Here is a 13,498-nt window from a genome sequence, read left to right on the forward strand (position 1 = left end):
ATAGAATCCAGTCGTGGCAAAAGCCTACTGCGCCACAAGCACTAACGAATGCAAAGATTCAGGACATGGAGCCCCTGCATCCAAGGAACAGCTTCCAATGAGAGACGCGCACACACCAATCAATTTGGCGCAAAGACAGGTTGTAACGAGGATGACCCTGGAGGAATTCGGGGTGCCTGGTACGGCCAGAGCACGGGGAGAGTCCACAGATGACGTGCCTGGAGAGGCAGGAGGGGGCCAGGGGAAGGACTTCATCCCAGGCACCCCCAAAAGGTTGCAAACTGACAGGATAAGACTTGCATTTAAGAAAAGTGAAATTGGAGGGGACAAAGATGAACCAGGCTTGGTACCAGCCAACACACAATTTAGCAAGACAAAAACAAATTAGCAAGACAAAGATAAACATGCAATAACAATCCACGTGGTATACATGACAGGAGGGGGAAAAGAGGACATTTCCTGGGGCCTGAGGACAGGAAAGGCTTCTCAGAGGAGAAGCTTACAGGAATTTTCCTTCAGAATCCAACAGAGGGTGAGATTAAAACTGGGCTGCCAGCTGCTTGCCTCATCCAACTCGCCTTATCCTAGGAGCTCCTTCAAGTCAGAGGAGACAGGGGCTCCTGCTAATGAACTGGCAGGGCCCCCCGTGAGCCGGGAGCCCCCAGAGGCCGGGCAGGCACAACAGGGAGGTGAGTCAACATCTGCTGGATGTGGACCACCAGCGATTAGAAACTACATCGATCACACTGACGCCCTTTGCTGGCAAAGCCATCTGATGAGCTACGTTACAGGACGTGCGTGTGGCCACTGCATGGCGTGCTCAGCCTTTCCCCCTCTGTTTTTACCTCACTGTACCTGAGGGATACAATTCCCATCACTTACAGCAGACGCCCCCAGCCCACCTCCACGGAGAGCACAGCAGACCAGGAGAGAAGTGACTCCTGTGGCCTCAGGGACAAGTAGCCCCCTGAAAATCAGTGGTCTCAAAGCCCATGTAACAACAGCCATTCACGGAGGGGAGACTTCACCCATTTACAGAGTCTCCTTCATCGTCACCACAACTCTGCAGGAGTTTACAGATGAGGAAACACATTCAAACATATTTGCTAAATAACATAGTCAGTGTTTTACGGTAAGTAAGGCAAATAGCCAACTCTGTGATGGTATCCCCATCCACAAACCATGGGGGTTTGGCTACATGAGTGGTTCTTTAATCTTCTCATTATCACAGACAACAATAAAAATGAGAAGAACACTGTGGATTATCTTTTTAGGAAAAGGTATCCTTGCATAATTTTTTGTACAATTTTTGGGATACAAGGACCCTTTAGGCCTGTCCATAGACCCAACACACCAGGTAAAAAGCCCTAGCCTAGATGAGCATAAATCCCCTACCAAAAAATATGATGACCATGTTAATCAAATTTAATTAAGTATGATCATATTTGAGTACGTACGAACCACATATAATTCAAGTTAATACTTGGGACATTAAGTCACAGATCTCAGCATACCTTCGGATGAGCTATCCTTCCATGATTAATATGTTGATCACAGCTGCCGGGATTCCACAAATTAGCCTTCTAAGTTCCAATCATTATCCTTAGCCATCAGAGAAGAGACAACGAGAATCTCAGAGCCTCATCACCGGAAGACGTCTCAAGGTCTCCGAGTGCACGTCCCCACCTCCCCCTGCAACTTCCCTAGAGACAGAGGGCCACCAACCAGCCCTCCGCCGGGACCCTTCCCACACCCAGCTCACCGCTGGGGCTGCTCCCCCAGCTAACTTCCCCCTCAGATATGAGTCAAAACCTACTCTCATGAAACTACCCAGGAGAGAGGAACAGATAACATGTCTCACTTCCTCATGCCAGAGGAAAGCCTTCAGATGCGCCTTCTCCCACTCTCCCCAAGCAAAGACATCCTAGGTCCTTCCAACACCCCTCCTACCACAAGGTTTCCAGCTCTAACATGAGCTTCCTCCTAAAATGTTGCTCTTACAGCACAATAGTGGGACAACTAACTACCTTTTTTAGCGGCACTACATACTTCCCTAAGGTCACCTGTGCTCACCTTTGGCACAGCTGTCATGTACTGGCTCCCACTGAACTTGTGACCAGGCAAAACCACCTGGAGGTTTTTCATCAGCCATATGACACCTAAGATGCTCCTATGGCGTCGCTGCTCGGTGTTTCTCCCCTGTGCACCCTTGCTCACATCCAGGCAGTGTGGCGCCGTGGGCACAAGGAGAGACTGGGAAGCACATCTGGTTTTGAATCTCAGCTCCTCTAGCTGCCAGCTAGACAGCCCTGGGTCAATTACTCCTCTGTGCCTCACTGACCTCATCTGTAAATGGAGTTACTGATAGTACCTAACTCACAGAGCTGGTGTGAGGATTAAACGTATGCATTTATTTATTAGCACAGTGCTTGGCCTACAGTCAATACCCTATATGAGTGTGAGATTTTTTATTATTGTTATGTTTCCACTCAAATTTATGAAAGTACATCAATACAGATGTATTTTCTTTGCTTTATCATCATTTGTTACAATCTATTCTTTTTTTTAATCCCAGATATGGTATACACACATCCTTTGTATCCTCAGTTTTACTGTCTGAAGACTTCATCATAAGAATTTTTCTTCGTTGCTACATAACCGTAATTCCATCAAGTAGCTATATTCTAATTTAGTTATAGGAGGCTTTCAGTTTTTCACTTTGATAAGCAATGCAACAACGCAATGAGCATCCCCAATAAAGATTTTATTTTTCTTGATGTGCACGGCCAAACTGCTTTCTAAAAACTCCATGCACCAGCTTTCAAGGCCACAACGAAGTAGCAGAAAACCAGCTTCACTGTATTCTTGACCAGCACTGAGGATTATAATTTAGTTATTCTCTTATGTAACAGGTGGGAAGTCATGCCAGATATAGTACCTTCTTAACGCACAATGAAATTTCACTTCCTAAACAATTACATATATTTCTTCTGAACTGCTCTATCCTAATTATGATATGGTAATAGAAACAATTCTGTGTTAATTTAATAGCCACATCCTAATTAGCATTGCAAACAACAGGGAGAAACACACACAAAAATTCTCATTTTCTTTTGTAGGCAGAAGATGGTAAGGGTTTGACGGAAAATTAGCATTTCTTTCTTTGCATTTTTCATTTCCAGGATGTGCCAATTTCTCTAAAGAAGGGTAAAGAAGGGATATCCCACTCTCGGTAAGAATAGCTCCACCAAGTCTTTAAGATACAGTAATTCTAGAGAAGTGAAAATCAAAGTCTTTTGTTGCTTCCTTCTTGATAAAGATGAATTTTTCCACCCACTGATATGTCAAATAGCTGAAAAATGTTAGCATCAACTTCTTGGGGGGAAAAAAAAAACACGTATGAGCTGAGACAGAGATTGGGAAAGTTTAGACTAAGAACAGTATTAGAATAAATATGAACTGGGTTTTTTTTTTTTTTTAAAGAGGTCAGATAGTCTATTGTAAGTGGGAAAAATTACTGTAGAAACAGTTTCTCAACAAATCATCATCATAACTGCTTTTGCAAACCTGTACACAAGACGTTCTAGAAAATACATCCAGCTGTGTTGTTATCCTTTTGAAAACTGGGAGCAAACATAGTGTACTTGCTATTGTGTAAGAAAAGTATTGTTTTGCATATATTGGGAACATACTGATAACCTTTTGGCTCAGTCCAATGTTTAAAGTCGGGGGGGAGGGGGCAGGGGTGTCTAAGGTGGTATTTCAAGACCAGCAGCTTCACCATCACCTGGGAACTTATTCAACTAGCAAACACTCAGGCTCCATCCTGGACCTACTGAGCCGGAAACTCTGAGGGTAGAGACCAGCAGTCTGTGTTTTAACAAGATCTCCAAGGGACTCTGGGGTGCTCTCAAGTTTCAGAACCGCAACTCTAAAACGGGGGTTGGCAAACTTTTCCTAAAAGCAAGAGAGAGAGATTAAAGGATTTTGTAGGCACCAAGAGGCAATACAGAGGTTATTGGGTATATATGTGCTAAGATGCTAAAAACCATGCTTAGCTCACAGGCTGTAAATAACACAGCTGGCTACTCCAAGGCATCTCAACCACTCCCCCGCCCCTTCCACATACATAAATCTGTATAAATCCTGTTTAGCCCTAAAAGTTTAAGTTGATCTCTCCTACACTAAGAGGAGAGTGTAAGAACTTACAGCAGAAACGTAATAACATACAAATGAATATTACTGACAGGTACTATGTGTCTGCCGGCCTCTGTGCTGACCACTGCAGGGACACACAGGAGGTACATTTGCAGCTGTCATGCTGTTCATGTGTCCAGAACCACATCTGTCACTTTTTCATGTTACCTCAGTTACTCGTCACGAACAAGCCCATGAAATATTAATACTCTCCTTTTACATATGAGGAAACCGAGGCTCAGAAAGATAAACAACTTTCCCGGCGTCACAGACTTTCTGAGCCGCACTGCCAGCTTTGACTCCAGGGTTCCTGGATCTTAACACCCATGTGCTCCTTCTCCTAAACCACACCGCCTTTCAGAACAGGTCATGGACCTCAGGGCTTGTCATCTAACTGGGGGGCAAAGATCAACAGACATAAAACTATTTATAAAGAGCAAGATTTAAAGACAGAGTAGAGTCTGCATATTAGACACTCTTTCAGTTTGGGCTGAGAGAAAAATCAAAACTGATTCAACCTCAAAGCTCACAGTTCAGAGCGGGGCTGTGTTCAGCAGAATGCTGTCCCCTCCCCGACGAAGATGTGCACTCCTGACCCCTGCAGGCAGGGATACCGCGCCATCCGAGGTTGCAGATGGAATTCAAGTTGTTAATCAGCTCAACTGGAGATGGGAAGATTATCCTGGATCACTGGGTGGGCCCAATGTAATCACAGGTCCTTAGATGTGGAAGAGGGAAGCAGAAGAGTCAGTGTCTGCTAGGGACTGAACTGTGTGTCATTCCCCTCCTCCCCCCCAACCAAATTCATACGTTGAAGCCTCAACCCCCAGTATGATGGTATGTGGGGGGTGGGCCTTTGGGAGATAATGAAGTGTAGATGTGCTTAAGAGGGGAGGGCCGTCAAGATACGATTAGTGTCCAGAGCCCGCTCACTCTAGCATGCCTACGCTCTCTGTCTCTCTCTCTTTCTCCACCACGTGGGGATGCGGTGAGAAGGCGGCTCTCTGCAGGTCAGGGAGATAGCCTTCACCAGAACAAGAGCATGCCAGCACCCTGATCTCAGACTTGCAGCCTCCAGCACTGTGAGACAAATGTCTGTGGTTTAAGCCTCCCACGCTGTGGTATTGTCATGGCAGCCCATGCAGACTAAGACAGCGTCAGAGTGACAGAGCGTGAGAAAGACTCCACCAGCCACTGCTGGCTTTGAAGATGGAAGGAGGCCCCTAGCCGAGGAACTCAGGGGCTTCTAGAAGCTGGAAGGGGCAGGGAAACCTACTTGCTTCCAGGAAGGAAGCCAGCCAACACCTTGATTTCAGCCCAGCGAGGCCAGTTTGGACTTCTGACCTCCAGAGCTGTAGGTGAATCAGTGTCATCTGGAGGTGCTCCGTTTGTGGTAATCTGTTACAGCAGTCACAGAAAACTAATAATACCGAGAGTTAAAGGAGGCTGACACCGCGTCAAGCCTCAGCGTCAAGTCTCAGCTCGATGGAGACAGCTGCGTGGGCCTTCAACAGGTGCCTGGGACAGGAGCGCGTGCGTACAGACCAGGAGCAGGGCCAGATGGGAGACTGTGTGAAAGACACACACACGGCTGTGACACGCTCGTGCAGCAGGGAGCCACCGGTCAGCCTGGAGCAGAGAGAGACCGCGGAGGGCAGGGAATCGCTTAGAGATCAGCTGGGGCCAGCCCATGACCAATCAGGACACTCGGCAGAAAAGTCCTGCTGGCACATAAATTAAGGAACATGAGACAGGAAAATGTACACAACAGTGTGAGGCATAAACACTAAATTATTTTCACTGTTCTTTTAATAATGCATAAAACGAGCGTTCTTCCTATGCAAGCAGTCGCCTAAGGATGTTGAACACTCTAATGATGGAACCACTTCGGGGACTTCTCCTGGAACTAACGGCAGTCAGAGGCAGAAGGATGGTAGTTACAGTGCTCCTAACCGAGGTGGTCGCCAGCAGCTCAATCCCTTACTGAATATGCCTGGCTCATTTCCGACATCTAGTTCTAAAGAAGTTTAATCTATCCTTAAATTCCCCCACTAAATATATTCAAAAGAATGTGCTACTAAAAGCAGCTCTAGAGAAGAGATCCAAAATGCTGTGAACGATGTCAGCAACTCGCAGGAGAAGGTACAGGGCTTCCTCAGGTGACTCTTTTGAAGGAGACAACACTTGCTCTGAAATAAAGACTTCAGGATCAGGATTCTGGCTTAAAAAAAAAATTCAGAATTCACAGCCTTATAATAACTCAAACTTGGCATGATATAAAGATGGGTAAAAGAGGGCCCCTGCAAGGTCAGGCTGACGGTCAGCCTGCTGTGTGTGGTACCTCAGAAAGGACACAGGCTGGTGTCCAAATGCCACGTTAAAATTCCAGAGCAAACGTTTCAACTTCCGAAGCCTCAGTTTCCTCCGATCAAGCAGCAAAATGCCATTTCAAGCAGACCGAAAAGCATGAACAGAGAGAAGAGGACATGAAACGTGGCACGTTGGGGCAAAAGGCAAGTCATATCAAAGAAGGGCGCAGAGGGCTTCCCTGGTGGCGCAGGGGTTGAGAATCTGCCTGCCAACGCAGGGGACACGGGTTCGAGCCCTGGTCTGGGAAGATTCCACATGCCGCGGAGCAACTGGGCCCGTGAGCCACAATTACTGAGCCTGCGCGTCTGGAGCCTGTGCTCCGCAACAAGAGAGGCCGTGATAATGAGAGGCCCGCGCACCGCCATGAAGAGCGGCCCCCGCTCGCCGCAACTAGAGAAAGCTCTCGCACAGAAACGAAGACCCAACACAGCCGTTAAGTAAGTAAGTAAATAAATAAATAAATAAGAAGGGTGCAGAGAGTTGGGAGGGACTCCGCACAGGTAGCCTGGGTCCAGGTGATGCAAGGAGCTGGGACCAAATCTGGTCTTCTGCCATGTTTACTAACCCGAGGCTCGCGGTGGGAGCGGTTAAGGGATGCGGTAGTAGTTTCACAGGCAAAGTAATCTGCAAAAGGTTAAGACCAATTTCCCCTCACAATTCACTTTAGCGTATTAAAGTCTTTGGCTAGTCCTGCAGGATGAAAAACCTGTTACCCGTGCTTTAGTCCAATTTCCCTAAAATTCCGGAGCCCACAGAGGCCTCCCCCATCTCTCCCAGGCTCTGGAACGTCACGAACATCAATGTGGACAAGAAACTCTGCAGAGTTGTGAGCAGAGAAGCAACACCACTGAGTTGTGTTTTAGAAAATGACTCTGGGGCAGGTAAAGCAATGAGGTTTATGGCACACGCTCAGCAATATAGGTCAGAAACGCAGATTGGCCACGAGTGGTGTTAAATTCGTAAAAGCCAGCTTCCTGACACCAAAGTGCTTACACCTTCCCCTTCTAATGTCTGTTTGCTGAAAACTTCCCCTTCCGGGTGCCGGGCCAGCCTCAGGAGCCACTCAAGTCCTTCCTCCAGGCTGGCGGCAGTCACAGAACCAGTGTTTACACGTGACTGCATCTTATTTCTGAGCAGAACAACCTCTCAACATAGGGTTTTAAGATCACTTTTGAACCTGGTCAGGTCAGAATATGAAATATCCCTTTTATACAAGGCTTAAATTATAAACTCAAAAAGCCCAAGTGAACACAACAAAAAAGAAATCTCTTAAGATCCTTTTTGAAATCTGCTGTTTGTCAACAAAACTGAGCATCCATCTCTTGGCGGTTTCTTTTTTTTCTTTTTTAAAATTTTATTTATTTATTTATTTATGGCTCTGTTGGGTCTTCATTTCTGTGCGAGGGCTTTCTCTAGTTGCAGCGAGCGGGGGCCACTCTTCATCGTGGTGCGCGGGCCTCTCACTATCGTGGCCTCTCTTGTTGCGGAGCACAGGCTCCAGACATGCAGGCTCAGTAGTTGTGGCTCACGGGCCTAGTTGCTCCGTGGCATGTGGGATCTTCCCAGACCAGGGCTCGAACCCGTGTCCCCTGCATTGGCGGGCAGATTCTCAACCACTGCGCCACCAGGGAAGCCCTCTTGGTGGTTTCTTGACGTCTTGAGGACAGCCTGTCAATGCCAGCACAGTGGGGGCCTCGCAGCAGGGTGGCCGCGTGGCCGCTGACCTCAGCCCTACCCGGCAGGAAGCTGAACTCCAGAAGCATCCAGAGAACACCGGCAACCCTCTGCTCTCAGGTTCCCCCTTTGTAAACCGAGAACAAGTCTTTACAACGATGTGCTGTAAAGATGAGCATAAGGTACAGAAAGCCCAAGGTACACAGGAAGTGTTCAAACATGAAACAATCATTATTCTTCTTGTCCACCTCCTACTTTATCCAGGAAAAGAGCTTTTCCCGGGGGGTGACCGCCTTTTCGGATACTGCAACACCCATTTCAGCAAATCTCAGTGCTGTATTAAGCGGAGGGAGTTTTATACTCTTGTCTTTGATATTTACTTTTAAATAGAAAAAAAATTAATAAAAATTTCCCTACACATTTACTTCCAGTTAGGTGTTAGTCACTGAAAACTGACTCTATTTCCGTCTTTCATAAAATCAGTGGTTGTCAGGTAATCAGTTAATATCTATGTACCGGCAAGCTAAGCATGGTGGCGGTTTTTGTTTTTGTTTTGTCACTTGTTTTTAAAAAACTGTAGAGGATAAACAACAAGGTCCTACTGTATAGCACAGGGGACTCTATTCAATATCCTGTGATAAACCATAATGGAAAAGAATATGAAAAAGAATGTATATATATGTATAACTGAATCACTTTGCTGTACAGCAGAATTTAACACAACATTGTAAATCAACTATACTTCAATAAAATAAAAATTTAAAAAAACTGTAGAGGACTTCGAAGAACATCTAGATGGGGGTTTATCAACCTTGGCATTACTGACATTTGGGGCCAGATAATTCTTTGTTGGGGGCTGTCCTGTTCATCACAAGACCTTCAGCAGCATCCCTGGCCTCTAGTGCACACACACACACACACACACACACACACATACATACACACACACACATACATACATACACACACACATACATATACACACACACACACACATACACACACACACACACACACACTCTTCAGCTGTTAATAACCAAACTGGGACAAATCACCCTGGCTGAGAACAATTGATCCCCATTCTAACCTAAATGACTGGTTTTGAGACAAGGAAACCATGGCTAAAAGATGCTAAGTAGGAAATACGTTAATATAAATGTTTCAGACATTACATGAAATTTCTAAAAATCTTATATGTTCTGGTATAATGTTATAAGTCATAATTCTAGTTATTACTTTAAAATGTATATCTCAGAAATAACTAAATTTCCTTGTCAATTGCATTATTATGAACTTTTATCAAATCTTTAACCGTGGTCATTTTTAAGTCTTTTGTCATTTACAGACAGTTCTGGGTGTACTCTGATGCTTTTGCAAAAATGTTCCTATAAAAGGGTTTCATCTTCAAGGAATTCATGGAAAAGACTCTGACAAATACAGGTTTCTGGTAACTGACTATACTGCTGAACTGAATAAGCATTTTCAGAACTCTAATGGAAAACTGATGAATTCATAAAAGTGCTAACAAAAGATCAAGATGAAAAAAAATTAATTACATGGGACTGAGTGAACTGATGAGGAAGATTATAATTTTTGTGACTTTCCGTTTGAATTAAAAAAATAAAAAATCCCACAAGGACCCAGAGGCAAAAAATATACAAATCAATTTTCACTGCAAAGTAAAGGAGCTGTTACAGTGGAGGATTCCTGGACTGAATGTCAATATTATGACATAGTGTGAGTGTATTTCGTGTTTGGTAATTGCAATCATTGTTGCTTCTGTTGTGGTCATCCATTTACAATGCTTGGTGTCAGTTTATTTATTTCTTGTAAAAATAAAATACAGTGTGTATGTGTGAAAAAAAAAAATAATTTTGGAGATTTTTGAAATCTATATGTATTTCTATATCTGTATCTGTATCTATTCAAACACACAGTGTGTATCCTTTTGCTCAATGTTTTATATGTGACATTCATCTCTGTGGCTGCATATACTTATAGTTAATTCATTTTCATTCTATACAGTATTACATTGCACAAGTATGACTTTTTTAATCCATTTAAAAAAAAAAAAGTAACTTCTAAGTAACTTCTTAGAAGCTACTTAGAAGTTACTTTAGTTATGCTAAGTTATGCTACTTTAGTTACGCTAAGTAACTTCTTCCAGAGTATGACAGCCAGCACCACAAACTCCAGGTCCAGAAAGCTTTCACACTTAGTCGGGAACTAGCTCAGTCAAGAACAAATTAAGTTCCTGCTCTTCTTTGCCTTCCCAAACTTATTTCACATTCATTTGGTACTTGTCATAAACAAATTAATATCTGTCTAATCATATTAACATCAATGTAATTGCCATATATAAAATATGCAAATAGGGCTTCCCTGGTGGCGCAGTGGTTGAGAGTCTGCCTGCCGATGCAGGGGACGCGGGCTCGTGCCCCGGTCCAGGAAGATCCCACATGCCGCGGAGCGGCTGGGCCCGTGAGCCATGGCCACTGAGCCTGCGCGTCTGGAGCCTGTGCTCCGCAACGGGAGAGGCCACGGCGGTGAGAGGCCCGTGTACCGCAAAAAAAAAAAAGTATCTTCTATCATTAGTAACGTTTTGTGCAGGGAGCAGACCTGCCACACACGTGCAGCCCATCATCTTTGGGTCAGAAGTTGCAGTGTTTTTTGTTTTTAACCTATTTATATAAGTCTAGATCAAATATTACTTTGAGTAGTTGATCATGTTTTTATACTTATTAATTTTCCTCCCAGACAAGAAAGGCAAGAATTGGATAAGAGAGAAATGGAAAGGGCATCTGGCATAATTAACAGCACAAACCAAATAACAGAGGCAGGAGTGAGTCCACCGTTCCTAGCCAGCCTGGCAAAGCTGGTCCACGCAGGGCCATCACGCGAGACTCAGCTACACTTCAGAGAACCGGAAGCACCCATGCTTCTAAAACTTACACATCCCAACTCACCTCTCTAATTTGTATGCCCAGGAAAAGAAGTTTGGCTGATTATTCATTAATGGTTGATTAACATTATGATATCAGGACTGCAAACACAAAATTTTCCACAAAGAAACCCCCAGGAAAGGATGCATACTCACCCAGCCCAGAGATGTTTATTGCTTTCACGGATTTCTTCATTTTGTAAAGAACCATCCGGTCCACGTCCAAAGCCTAAAATACAGAGAATGTATTCATTAAAACGTGTTTGATCTTAGATCACAGCTTCAGAGAGCAGCCACAGGAGCGCCATGTGGAGGCCCCTGTGGGGTTGCCGCCGAGGGACCGGTGCTCAGTGTGGTGGGAATGAAGATGGAGCAGGTGGTCCCTAAAAGCCACCACCTTGTCACGTGCCTCATCCACCTGAAGCTCCCGAGCCGCCTCTGCCCTCACTGCCTGCTGGACACCAGCCTTCTGCGGTGAAGCGAGTTAACCTGGACCACCTCTGCTTCCACCAACCCTCAGGTCTCCCTGTGAACCAGCGAGCCCTGGGGGTGTGCCAGCCTGCCGGGGCCCGTCTCCCGCATAATCAAACAGACACACTTCCTAATGTTCTCCTCTAAAGGCACACACCTGTTCGCCACTGTATCCTCAGCACCCAGCAGAGAGCCTGGCAGACAACAGGACTCAAAACACAGCTCAGAAAATGACCAAGCCCGGCAGGACCCCAACCCAGACAACGGTTGTCCCTGCTGAGCCCAGAAACAAGGGGCAGCCACTGAAAGCTTCTTACTCTTAGTGGGGGGGAAAGGTCATGCAGGCCGCAGTGAGAACAACGGGGCAGGCAGGAAGTGGATTCAGGGAAAGGCTACCCAACGGTGAGGGCCCGGCCAGGACCCACAGACAGAAGCTTGATGCAGGGCAGCAGACATGCTGGAAAAGTCAGGGAGTGGCCTTCGAGATCGACTCTGCCACTCTCAACCAGGTTTTAGTACTCCAGCTGCCGGCCTTCCCACAGATGACAGAGTAATCTTCTGTCCACAGGGGTCTGGCTCAGTTGCGCTGAGAAATGGGAACTGGGGGTAGTCAGATGCCTCAGTGTGGAAGGCCGACGGCAGAGGAAATGCCCTTTATCACACAGCTGAACTCTGACAAATTCCCTCCCATGTTACACTGTGGGGCACACCCCTCCCTGATCATTCATTGCAGGAAGCCTTGTAAAAATGCCACCAGATGGAAACTGTACCCTTGTCATTAAAGGCACACACTGTTTCCTGAACTCAGGAAAGAGAAGATGAACAGTAACTGTTGGTTTTCTAGTCTATTATGAGGAGCTTAGAAGTACAGGTGAGGTGGGCGGTAGAGGTGATTTTTAATTAAAATTACAAGAGGGAAAAGCAATTACCTCGCCACTCAAAAACACACCCCTCATTACAGTATGTATTTACAGATAATTAAGGTTGAACTTGGTCAGGAGAAGTTAAAATGATTAAGACTGAATGCTGGAAAAAGTCTCTGTCAATTATATATAAAAACAGCATGGGAATTTTAGAACAAAAATAATAAAACTCGAGAGTCTCAAGGAACCAAAAGTTTCTACCAATCAGGCTGAGACTTCCGACCAGGTCATGCACTCACCACACCCTGCCCTCTGCAAAATCCACCTAAACTTAGGAGAAGGAAAAAAGCCGCAACTGTAACCAGAAAGCTTAGGAGAAGGAAAAAAAGCTGCAACTACAACCAGAATGTGTGTGTAAAAACTATAAACAAGCAAAAATCTAACAGACAATACGGCCCTAAGTAGGAACTGCACAAAAGCCTAAGTCTGGCCAAAAACCTCATTAATTCTGAGGACCCAGACCACAGCTGACCTTTAGTTTACAAAGCAAATTTCAGGGAGTAAATTCATCACATAAACAGGACTGTAGGGATGTGTCACAGATATTTCAGAGGAAAATAAACAACTGTCTTCAACCACTTTAAAAGCATCTCTTTTGATCCCCTAAACTGTTATATTAATAGCCACGGCTCTTATTTATTCATGGAAGCAGCTCTCCTCCAAGTCCACGGCTGGTCTGGGATCCTGTGCAGCGTGGGAAAGGACGGCCTGCCTGGGAGGACGCTCACACTTTTCCTTTTCAGACCCGTGCTGTCCAGGATGGTAGCCACTGGCCACAGAGGAATATTTAGAGTAAAATTTAGAGTAAAATTAAAATGTAATAAAATTTATTAGCCAGCTCCTCAGTCTGGCTACCTTTCTCAAGAGCTCCAGCCACGTCCCATGTACTGTTTCTAAGCACACCCCGCTTCATGCTTCTCCT

The 13,498-nt window shown here is 45.3% G+C and overlaps 1 protein-coding gene across 5 annotated transcripts in view; it reads right to left on the bottom strand.

Annotated features, from left to right (window-relative positions):
- The window catches only part of ASAP2 (ArfGAP with SH3 domain, ankyrin repeat and PH domain 2), a 156,151-nt gene that overhangs the window by 92,096 nt on the left and 50,557 nt on the right, over positions 1–13,498 (bottom strand). For 4 of the 5 annotated variants that reach the window (XM_027113851.1, XM_027113850.1, XM_027113848.1 and 1 more), the window contains exon 2: positions 11,339–11,411. In XM_027113851.1, coding sequence (XP_026969652.1) covers positions 11,339–11,411 — 73 coding nt within the window. Of the gene's footprint in view, positions 1–1,514; positions 1,608–11,338; positions 11,412–13,498 lie in introns of those variants that run through there. The other variant, XM_027113852.1, reaches the window with a different exon arrangement.

The sequence above is a fragment of the Aethalodelphis obliquidens genome, unplaced genomic scaffold (genome assembly GCF_003676395.1).
Source record: "Aethalodelphis obliquidens isolate GAN/ISIS:26980383/991018 unplaced genomic scaffold, ASM367639v1 scaffold12, whole genome shotgun sequence".
Lineage (NCBI taxonomy): Eukaryota > Metazoa > Chordata > Mammalia > Artiodactyla > Delphinidae > Aethalodelphis > Aethalodelphis obliquidens.